General features: G+C 42.5%; 1 protein-coding gene across 1 annotated transcript; it reads left to right on the top strand.

Moving 5' to 3' along the window:
- Positions 1-2,504: 2,504 nt before the first annotated feature.
- Positions 2,505-11,066, top strand: trim25l (tripartite motif containing 25, like). Its single transcript, XM_028980500.1, has 20 exons — positions 2,505-3,471; positions 4,023-4,118; positions 4,416-4,649; positions 4,744-4,903; positions 5,501-5,536; positions 5,617-5,652; positions 5,738-5,785; positions 5,920-5,958; positions 6,030-6,077; positions 6,162-6,215; positions 6,338-6,403; positions 6,562-6,627; positions 7,970-8,026; positions 8,113-8,157; positions 8,390-8,452; positions 9,303-9,347; positions 9,571-9,591; positions 9,716-9,781; positions 9,870-9,935; positions 10,121-11,066. Exons 1-20 carry the CDS (start codon positions 2,824-2,826, stop codon positions 10,696-10,698), a joined length of 2,472 nt encoding a protein of 823 aa, XP_028836333.1. The 5' UTR covers positions 2,505-2,823; the 3' UTR covers positions 10,699-11,066.
- Positions 11,067-11,665: the final 599 nt, after the last annotated feature.

Here is an 11,665-nt window from a genome sequence, read left to right on the forward strand (position 1 = left end):
CCATAAAGGTTTTCCATTTAATGGCCCTTCCTCGACGAAGTATGAGCGTAGAATTCGTCAAAAGGTAGAGGGCATAGCTGGATAAGTAAATATCCTGCTGTTAGGAAATATAAAAAATGATAAAGCCCAGCATCGTTCCTGAGGTAAATTATTGTAAGTTAGGTTTTTCTACTCATGCAGGCACATGCAGGTTTTACATTGGGAGTTCATCTTTTCATTAAGTGGCTGACTAGAACTCCATGGATCATTTACTGATTCATTACAGACTCCATTACAGCGGCAACACCCATTTATTCCTACTGGCACGCACACACACACACACACACACATACACACACCAAAACAAACTTCTTGTCCCTATAGGCATCTGATGTGTAACATGTAAAAACACAAAAACACGCAGATGTATAAAACATATCGGTGTGTTCAGTCAGCTGAGCTCTGTGTGTGTGTGTGTGTGTGTGTGGCATGATTTTCTCCAACTGGAATCCAGCTAATGGTCATCTGGAACAAATCTTCATATATATTTTTTTCATGAATGAGTGAGAGAACGTAAGCAGAAATGAGTGATAATGACCACTGACAGATTCTAACGCCAGCATGCGAACTGCAGAATGGACGCCAGCCTCTGTCGGTGTCCTCGACTCTGCTCCGGTTCCCCTTCTTGATGAGAATTGCGCTGTGCTTACACACTCACACAGTCAACGCGCATGGAAGAGAGAGTTTCCATCCACCCCTCTACACACACATATGTAGAGTGTGTTTTCAACACGCTTGTTTGTGTTTGTTCAAGAAGCTGGAAAGTGCACAAAGAGGAGCCTGATCGGCTCGCACACAGCAGAGCCATTGAGGACGGACTGGGCAGCCCGTATCCATGGCGATGCAGTTCAGACATGGGCGTGAGACTGGTGCTCTTAGCATGTCACCACGTCCCCACCGCAGGGCCCTGTTGACGGTCATGGTCCTTCTCCTGCGCTGCCTGTTCTCTTCTGACACCTTGTGGTGGAGCGAGGAAGTGCAGACGTCAAGGCATGAACGGCGCGGTTCTCAATTGCTTTGGCGTGTTGGTTGAAACGATATGGATTTTCATCTGTAGACCATTTACGCGGACGAGCACTAGGTTGCAAAAAGTTGTGACTTGCCTTAAACCTCAAACGCACGATGCACAACAAGACGACAGTTCAGTGGTGAAATGAAAGGTTTCAACTTCCAGGCAGTTCAAATGCCCCGACACATTAATTAAAACGTCAGGATACGCTCTGCTCAGTAAAATTAGAGCTGACCTTCCCCTGGACAGACCCCTCAACTTTATGTCTGGTTTATCAAACTAATCGCTGGCACCGGGTTCAATGCTGCAAGACGAGTTTTTGTACTGTGGGAGTTCATCTGCAACATTCTTGAATGAGAAATTAAATTCTAACCAAAAACGATTCTGTGCAAGTGATTCTGTTACAACAAAAAAGGAAGTGGCCAAGTATTAAATACAGGAAATCATGATGATTAAGGCTTGAAATAGTGCCAGATCATTTTAATGAGATCATTCCAGATTGGACCAACATACTGCTTGGGAACTGCTGCTAGAGTCCAGGAAAATATGAACTGGGAGGGGAATTTCAGGAATCTCCAGTGACCTGTGAAAGAAAAGAGACTGTAGAACAACACCTTTAGAAATGTAAAGTAGAATTTGGTCAGTGAGGATGCAGAAAGCTTTGAAAGAGAAGGAGGAAAGTGGCAGTGGGTTTTTTGTTTGTTTATTAGTTTATGATTTTCCCATTCATAAGAAATCCCTTAAAGGGAATCTGTTGTTCAGAGAAAACTGGCATTGTGTTGGTAAGTTCATCCACTCTTTATTCAGCCACTTGGGCCTATTCAGATCCACAGGGGTCTGGAATTCATTTAGCTAAATAATTCTCAACACATTTGATAGCAAAGACGTTTTGGCATTAACTACACCAGGCCCTGGCACTAATGGCATGGGTGTCCTCAGGATTTAAATAACTAAATAGACAGGACAAGAAACGTTATCTATGTTTGTGTGACAGACGTGGGTTTAAATTGTCTATAATGAGGAAGTTGTGATAGTTGTCAATCATCGTGCTCATTTCAAATAGTTTCTGAAAGCCATCATCAAAGATCATGCTCTTCCGTGCTAGAAATAAAAATAACGGACTTCAAGACAACTCCCAGTTAACAACCAAGCAGTTCTTTCTTGTCTTATCTATTGAAAAATGGTGGCCTAGCAGGTAAGGAAGCAGCCCCGTAATCTGAAAGTGTCCGGTTCTGCTGCTCCCTGGGCGCCCGTTGCTTTCATGGCTGCTCACCGAGGACACTTTTTGTTGTGTCACCGTGTACTGTGCTTCACAATGACAATCACTTCACTTTCACTTCACTTCAAAAGTAAATAAAAGGGGCATCATATACATTTTTTATTAAAACCAAGTTGTTCTTCATCATGCTGTAATGTGTTCATTCTAATCCACAATGTTTGCAACCTGCAACATTGGCTTGTTTATGTGAAATGAGTAAGACAAAGATGGAAGGTAAATAAGGAGAAAGATCTTCAGAAACACAATTCAAGTCCAGTCTGCATTAGTTATCGTCCAATTCAAAGGGACGAGAGTGGAAGAGAGCAGAGACAATGACCCGAGAGGCAACTCCTGTCCGACCACCTAAACCCGTTCCGTCAGTAGAACTCCTCCCTCTCACACTTCCTTTCTGACTCTCGCACACACTCCTTCACTCACAGCATTCCTTGAAGACAGGATAACTTTCTTCTTCCGTGTCTTTCTCTCTCCCTCGCTCTGAATTTTGCCCTGATTGAGGATGACCACCAAGTTATGGACGGAGGAGCAGTTCAACTGTCCTGTGTGCCTGGACCTGCCGACGGAACCGGTCACCATCCCCTGTGGACACAGCTACTGCATGGCCTGCATCAACGACTACTGGACCACAGAGAAGACCCCCGGCGTCTTCAGCTGCCCCGAGTGCAGGCAGACTTTCAGCCCACGGCCTCCCCTCTGCAGAAACACCATGCTGGCAGAGGCCATAGAGCAGCTCCGCCAGGGGAAGCTCAGCTCCAGCGCACGTGACACCATTCGCCGGGCCCATGGGGCCAGCATCAGAGCAAGCGCCAACGTCAGAACGGCCAGACCTGGGGCGAAGCTCCCCTCCACGGCCGTGCCGTGTGACCTGTGCGTGGATGGAGCTTGTGCAGCCGTCAAGACCTGCCTGGTGTGCATGGCGTCCTACTGTGAGACCCACCTGAAGCCTCACAAGACCCAGGCCAAGTTGAAGGGTCATGAAATGATTGCGCCCACGGGTCAGCTGACCCAGAAGATCTGCGCCCAACACAAGTACCTGCAGGAGTTCTACTGTCGGCCCTGCCAGATGTATGTGTGTTGGCTGTGCACCAGTAATGAGCACAAAGGACATGAGTGTGTATCCACCCAGACTCAACGCAATGACAAACAGGTGAGGAGAACACAGATACACACACACACAAAATAACACAAATGTCATTTTTACCAGTAACTAAAGAATTTATTTTATATAAAGCATTTTTACATGTAGCATTGTCCAAAATGTATTTTTTTAATTATATGTTAGCTCAGAGACTCCAGAAGCAACATACTGAACCCATTCTTGCATTAGAATAATACATTTAAGGGTTAATTTAAGAGTAAAATAAAAGGTAACAAAATGTATTAAATTAACAATTATTTAAATTGAACATTCTGCAGTTGTGCTGCATGTGGGGTGTGTTTGTTAATCATATGCTCATGATTCTTATATTACAGTCATACCATTGGGCGGAGTGTACAGTATGATTAAGATGGTGTGAGTTTGGCTGGCTCATTAGTTTGAGAATTGTTGAGCTAGTCTTGTGACGTTAAACCCAACAGTTAGAGAAGTTTCCAGTGTTCCAGCATTCCAGTCTGCATTCCTGCCTATAATAGAACTCACAACGTCACTTATGCTGTGTCTCTAATGCAGTGTGGCACTGTCCTGTGCTGTTTTGACAGAAAGAGCTGGAAGCAGCCCGCTCCGAGAACCAGCAGAGACTTCAGGAGAGAGAGCGGGAGCTGAAAGACTTGAAGAAAGTACTAGAAGTACTCATGGTAAGAGCAGTAAAGGCTGTGAAATGCACAGCACTAGCCAAAAGAAGATGCACGTCACATATGTGGAATCAGCACTGGATGCATGCACTGTGTCCCTTAAACAAACTTCATAAACCAAGTAACAAATAAACCCTTAAAACAAAAAGTAAAAAACCAAGAACACCATTACATGGAGAAAAGAAAATGTACTTGTATGAAGGCTCTACTGGCCTATCGATCAGATTCACCAGCCCAATGAGTATTTATTCACACTTATCACAATCCCAGCCCTGTACTCATTTGTGTGTGTGATCATAGCGATCCTCAGACAAGGTAAAGGAGGACATGGAAACTGTCCTGTCTGAGCTCCAGCGCTCAGTAGAGCGAATGCAGGATCTGCTGGGGGAGGTGATGGGCTCCACTGTTCAGGAAAAGCTGACCGGGGCCCAGGAAGTGGTGGACAAGCTGGAGGCAGACGTCAACCAGATAAAACAGAGGGACACTGACATGAGAGACCTGATCAGGTGCCAGGACAACATTCACTTCCTGCAGGTCAGATGTATTACAATCCCAACCAGACCTTTGTATCATTTTACATAGCTCTGCTCATTACTAATTCTGCCCTGTGTCCTGGTCCCATCTGTAGAACTACCAGCCTCTGTGTTCTCCAGCAGAGGTGTCTGATTTGGGAAGTGTGATGGTGAACATGGATGCCACGTTTGACTGGGTGCATAGCACTATCCTGGAGTTCCGAGACAGAGTGGAGGACATGTGCAACCAGGAACTGAACAAGATCAACAAAACAGGTGGACTGTTTCATGCGCACAGTCATATTTCAAGGAATACATTAATACATAAAAGATGCAGCAAAAACAATATGACGCTACATTTGGTCAATCCAAGTCATTTTTTCAAAATATTTTTTTATTAATAGTGAGTATAATTAATATAAGTAATATAAGGAGTGCTGTAACAATACATGTTTTAACAATACAGTGAATGAAAAGTGCCTTACTACCTAAATGTATGGTTAATATTGATATTTATTTTTTTATAAATTTTTAATGAAATTATTGACCACACTAATATACCTTTGTCACTGTAATGCCTCTTTACCTGAATGTGCTTTTCATTTGACATGATGTAAAAATTAATGGTCCTCTTTTGTAATTTATCATATTAGTAGTAAAAATTAATTTGGAAATTGCCATGCCATGAAATTGGAATTATATCGAAAAATGCGCCAAATGAGATAATAATTTGATATTAGTTTAAAAGACTTTGTGGGAATGTGCAAAACACATAACTATTAATGACGTAGGCCAAGTACATTACATAATAGATCAGATTAGAGGAAAATGTTGTGTAAATGTATTACCGGGCCTTCTCTTCTCTCGTTGCAGTGTTTGACATGATGGTCTGCACTGTCACTAAGAAAGGTGAGTTGTGCTGTTATAAACCTTTTTCAGTCAATCCATTTTCTAATCCATCTGTCTTATCACATTTTTTTGTTTTTCAGAGATGAATGGAGATCAGAGAGGGGGTATAAAGAAGTGTAGGTCTAACATTGTTTGCTTTCATGCTGTTGTAATAATGACAGTGGGAGTAGGAGTAAGATCTACAGTCTGTGTTTTTCTCAGTGTTCTCAGGAATCGGTGCCAAGAACACCAGCAAACCCCCAAGCAGAGGTATGTATTCTAGTACCTTGAGCTCGGAACAAGACTAAGTCTGCTAAATGCAGACCATCAGCAACAAATCTTCGCTGCTCTGTGTGCTGTGCTATATGTCTATATTTGTGTGTGTGTGTGTGTGTGTGTTGCAGTTCCGCCTCCAATGCCTTCAGTGAGTGTGCGTGGCCCAGGTAAGGACTTGATCCTACATGGGTTCTCATTTTTCTCATGATAATTTAATAACATAAGACAAATTTTCCAGCTCGTGCCTCTCGTACCTCAGATGTCAGGAGTCGGAATGAAGCACGTGGTTAGTTGTAATATACTTGTGTGTACATACATTATTTTATGTGTGTGTGGGAGAGAGACCATGTAAAGATCATTTTTCCCCAAGCCAACAGTTCACCAAGAATTCAGAGCAGACAGTCAAGACGAGAGATTGATGAAGGTAAGACACCCATGCAACACACAGTCACACATTAAGCAAGTTTTTTTATTTCAACGTGAGAGAGAGAGTAGTAGTATGTGAGGAGGAATAATTTGTTTCAAATGCTCTATTTCATCCCATAGACAATAAATATGAACCAACACAAAATTCAAGGGCTCCGGACAGACATTCAAGGGACAGTGAGCAAGGTGAAATGTGCACACACACACACACACACACACACACACACACACCTTCACACACGCATACACACACACACCTTCATACCCCCCCACACACATATACGTGCACACAAACACACATCACTCAGCTATATTTCTAAAATGCATTCTATTTGTTCTAACAGCAGATAGCTGGAGCCTGAGTTCACAAAGATCCCGAAACAGACAGAGCAGACACGAACTTGAGCAAGGTCTGTGTGTGTGTGTGTGTGTGTGTGTGTGCGTGTGTGTGCGTGTGTCAGAGATTTTTTTGAAGTGATACCAACTTGCCCACTAGCAGAGAAATGATCAGTCTATAATTTCAAGGTTCATTTGAACAGTGAGGGACAGAACAATAAAAAAAATCCCCAAAAATGTGTTTCAAAATAGTTATAAATTCATTTGCATTTTTATTAATGCAAAACGTGCTTTAGTACTTTGTGGCAAAACTTCTGTTGGCAATCACAGAGGTCGGATGTTTATTGTAGGTATCTCAGGGGGGTATCTCATTTTCTATAGGATTAAGGTTTAGAGACTGACTAGGCCACTTCAAGACCTTAATTAGCTTCTTCTTGAGCCAGTCCTTTGTTGCCTTGGCAGTGTGTTTTGGATCATTAGAATACCATCCCATGACCCATTTTCTACGAAGTGGCTGTGGAATGGAGGTTCCCACCCAAGATTGGATGGTACATGTCCCCATCCATCCTCCCTTTAATGTCGGCCAGTTGTCTTGTCCACTTTGCAGATAAACACTTCCAAAACATAATGTTTCCTACTCCATGTTGTTCTTGCAACATTGCTCCTTCTCCAAACACGGTAACCTGAGTTGATGCCAAAGACCTCAATTTTGATCTCATCTGACCACAACACTTTCACCAAGTCACATTTAGATGTTCAGTGGCAAACCTGTACATGTGCTTTCTTGATCAGGGAGACCTTGCAGGCTGCAGGATTCCAGTCCTTCGTTGTGTAGTGTGTTACCAACCGTTCTTGGTGACTATGGTCTCAGGTGCCTTGAAATCATTGACAAGTTCCTCCCAAGAAATTCTGGGCTGGTTCCACAACATCCTTATTATCATTCAAACTACACAAGGCCAGATGTTGCAAGGATTTCCAGACAGAGGGAGACCGATGGTTTGTCCATTTCCAAATTATGCAATGACCACCTTATCAGCTGTTTGGCAATGGTCTTGTAGTCTATTTCAGCCTTGCGTAGGTCCACAATCTTGTCCTTGACATCCTTGGAAAGCTCTTTGATCCTTGGTCCTCCTTACGTCAGGTCCTTGATTGATGAAGTGAAGTGATTTTCATTGTAAAACAGTGCAGCACAGCAATGTTTTTATCCCAACACCTTGATGAGCAGTTCATGAAATTGCTAATTAATCTCTAACTTTTTTTATGCATTATTTTGTCTCTCACTGTTCAAATAAACCCGATCATTTCTTTGTTAGTGGACAAACTCACAAAACCTGCAGAGCAGGGGTTCAAATAATGTTTTTTCCATTTTTCCACATTTTCTCTGTTTTATTCTTTACTGTGTTATCTGTTGTACAGATGAGCGGGGGAACTCCACCTCTCCTCAGAATGGACAAATGAGAGGTAGAAAGCAAGGTGAGAGAGAGATAGAGAGACAATACATGTAATTAAAAAGACAAGAGACAGCCTCTTCAGCTGGATTTTTTGATTTCGCTTTTCAGCTGATAACCAGAGCCTGGGTTCCCAAAGAGGAAGAAAATTGCAGAGTAAGAGAGTTTTCACACACTCAAACATTTTTTGGCCAAAATTATTTATGTAGTGGTATCACTCGCCTTCATTTAACTGCTTGGGATCACAGGCCTGTAGGGGGCCAATGGGGTCACAAGGGTCATCTTTGTGATTTTTGTTTTTGTCTAGACCTTCATCAGATTCTAGAGTCACCATCAGATGTATGTGTAGTTGCACAAAACTCTGTTCCTCTTTGTCTTCGGCCTTCAGGTGATCGCTGGAGTCTGAGTTCACTGCTGCCACACAGACGGAACCGAGCTGAGCGGGCATCAGGTAAACTTTTACGCACTCAAATACACACCAAACAGAGGCTATACTCTACCAGACAAAGGTTTTGACAAACCTACACCTACTTTAACAAATGAGATTCTCTTTTCAAAGCAGGGAGCTTTTGCTGCGATGGCAGCATTTCACACTCTTGGCATCTCTGGAACACCTCAAATTAGACAACGGGGATGGTTTCCAACAGTCCTAAAGGTTTATGCTGAACACTTTCTAGTCATTTTTTAATTATGACAATTAATTATGAACAAAGCAGGTCATGAAGGTAAAAAGGGGCGACTGAAAAAACAGATTCATCAAACGTACTTCACTTTCCCGTTACAAAAAATACTGAATTCATTTACGGTATTTATCAGACGCCCTTATCCAGAGCAACTTATAATCAGTAGTGACTTGAACCTGGGTTGTCTGGTTCATAGGCAAGTGTCTTACCCACTAGGCTACTACCACTCACTAAATATGTTTCTTGCATTGCACTCATCAAAATGGCTCCATCTTAGTCTCCATAACCACCACAGAGCAGGTGTGTCAAAACCTTTGGCTGGTAGTGTAGATCAACATAAGATCTTTATCAGGATTCCACACATCAGTGTGGGGAAGTGGTGGTTTCCACACACTGCTCCCTGGGCGCCTGTCATGGCTGCCCACTGCTCACCAAGGGTGATGGGTTATATGCAGAGGACACATTTCATTGTGTCACTGTGTGTTGTGCTGCAGTGTTTCACAATCACTTTCACTTTCATCAGTGAACAAAATTCCCTTCACACATGTTTCATTAAATAACACCCAGGAAGTGCTCAGTATGGATTTTTTCCAGTAATCTGTTTGACTCTGTCTGCAGTGAGAGATGCCATGCCCAGTCCTGCTCTGCCTAGTACAGATCTGTGTGAGTTCTGCACTTACAACTGCACACTATGTTTAGTTATTAAAAGTGCATAAATATTTATGTGTCGTTAAAACAGCCAATGGTGATTTAGTGGCAAAATCTACTTACTGCCATTGTGACCCTGAGCAAGATACTTAACCCTTTGTTCGGAATGTCTCTGTAATAAGTGACTGACAGTTAATCTGAATGAGAACCTAATTCTTTTCCTCCTTCATTCCACCAGGGAGCACCCAATCCACAGAAGGTAAGAACCTTCAAAAAAGTCTTAAGCAATAAATCAATTCATTCCCAAAAAATTCCAAGCACTTTACATCCACAGAGAGATGAGCATCAACAAGTTCTCTCTTTTGTTCAATTTTCTCTCACAGTCAATCCCAGCCTGTTTCTTGACTCTCCCTCTTCAGAATTCTTAACCATACCAGGTTTGTCAACATGTAAGTGTGCCGCCCTATACATTTCAAGCTGGTAGCTTATCCTGTATCTTTATCTACTGAAGACTTCTTCTCCTTTTTACCTTGGTAGTGAGGGAAATCAACATCGACAGCATCCAGGCCCCACAACCCAGAACCAGAGATGAGTTTCTTCAGTGTGAGTCCATTAAGTCAAGTCGGTGTATATTTAAAAAAAATAAATAATACATGACCCTGTAGGTCCAAGGGGAATTAATCTATCATTAGAGCTGCTTTTAAAAAAAAAAATAATAATTTTTAAACGAGTAATATTTCATGAAATTTTTTCCTAAATGTTCAGTGTCTGTAAACATTATTTTCCAGATGCCTGTTCGCTGACCTTGGACCTGAACTCGGCTCATCGTCGACTGATCCTTTCAGAGGACAACACCAAGGCTTCCCTCCAGACCTCATCCCAGCCCTACCCTGACTCTCCTCAGCGTTTCGATGGTTGGACGCAGGTTCTGTGTCTAGAGCCGCTAACTGGCAGCCAGTGCTACTGGGAGGTGGAGTGGAGGGGGCGTGGCTCCTCTGTGGGCGTGGCCCTCTCATCTTTGCCAAGGAAGGGTGCAGATGCAAGAGCAGGGCTGGGCTACAACAGCCAATCCTGGAGCCTGGAGCTGTCGGACATGTGCTGCGCTGCCATGCATGCAAACCAGAAGAAGGATATTCCTGTGACCTATTCCCCTCGCGTGGGCGTGTTCCTGGACCGTCCAGCAGGGGCACTGGCCTTTTACAGCGTGGACGATGAGCTGGTGCACCTGCACACCTTCCAGTCAAGCGTGTTTCAGCAGGCTCTGTATGCTGCGTTTGCCGTTGGGTGTGGAGTCGGGGTAGGACTGGACTTTGCCACAGGGCAGTTCAGTACCTCCACAGACAGTATAAAAATCTGTCCTCTATGATTTTTTTCTCAGCATTGTAGTCAATCAAAACTGGCCACCAAGTGTAAACCAAGTGCTTGTGAATCACACTACTTGCATTTGTGTTAACTCTGTTTAGTGAATTAAACTCCAACGAATGAACAAACAAATGCATGCAAAAGAATATTTAACATGCAGCACATGATGAAGTCACAAGGAATTTTTTTATTTCTAACAAGGGAAGCCCTTTTTGTGCAATACAAATTCTTGTCACTTGATGACAGGGAAAGTCTATCAAAATCTGATTTGCACAACTTGTATAATTAAGCCATAAATTATATTTTAAACCATTTATTTCATTTTAATGTAAAATACCCCAATATAAATATAAAGAAATAATGGTTTGTTAAGTGTTCTTGTTTCAATCATTAAATGTATTACATAAAACACTTTAAAAAATGAATGTGTGAAATACTACTACTGCTGCAAAGGACCCAACCTTTGCAGCAGTTGGGTCCACACCCTGAACCCAGTGTCCTAGGATGGGCTCAAAACACTCATATGGATTATGTAAGTGTGCAAAAAAATACTGTAGACATGTTGGCCATAATAGACTGGTATTATAAGACTGGTTATAATCATTGATCAGGTTTTTTTTTTTTAGTATCATCTACAGTACACTTAGTAAAATTATATTTTAAATTAAAATGATGGTACTTTCAGATTAATAGCTCAATGTCCATTTCAAGTACATACATAAAAAGGAGCCAAATAAAAGTTTTTTTTCTTTTTATTAAAAAAAAAAAAAATGCAACAGAATGCATCATGGGCACTTCACAGGGGTGGAGCACAGAGGAGGGTCACGAAGGTTGAAACACACCAACAAATATGCTGAGCTCTAAAATCAGCCCACTAATCTCAGAGGAAGCCCCGCCCCCCTCCCCATGACACCTGCCCATCGCAAATGAGCCCAGGGTTACGCTGGTGACATCCCTGACATTGTTACATA

Source organism: Denticeps clupeoides, chromosome 5 (genome assembly GCF_900700375.1).
Source record: "Denticeps clupeoides chromosome 5, fDenClu1.1, whole genome shotgun sequence".
Lineage (NCBI taxonomy): Eukaryota > Metazoa > Chordata > Actinopteri > Clupeiformes > Denticipitidae > Denticeps > Denticeps clupeoides.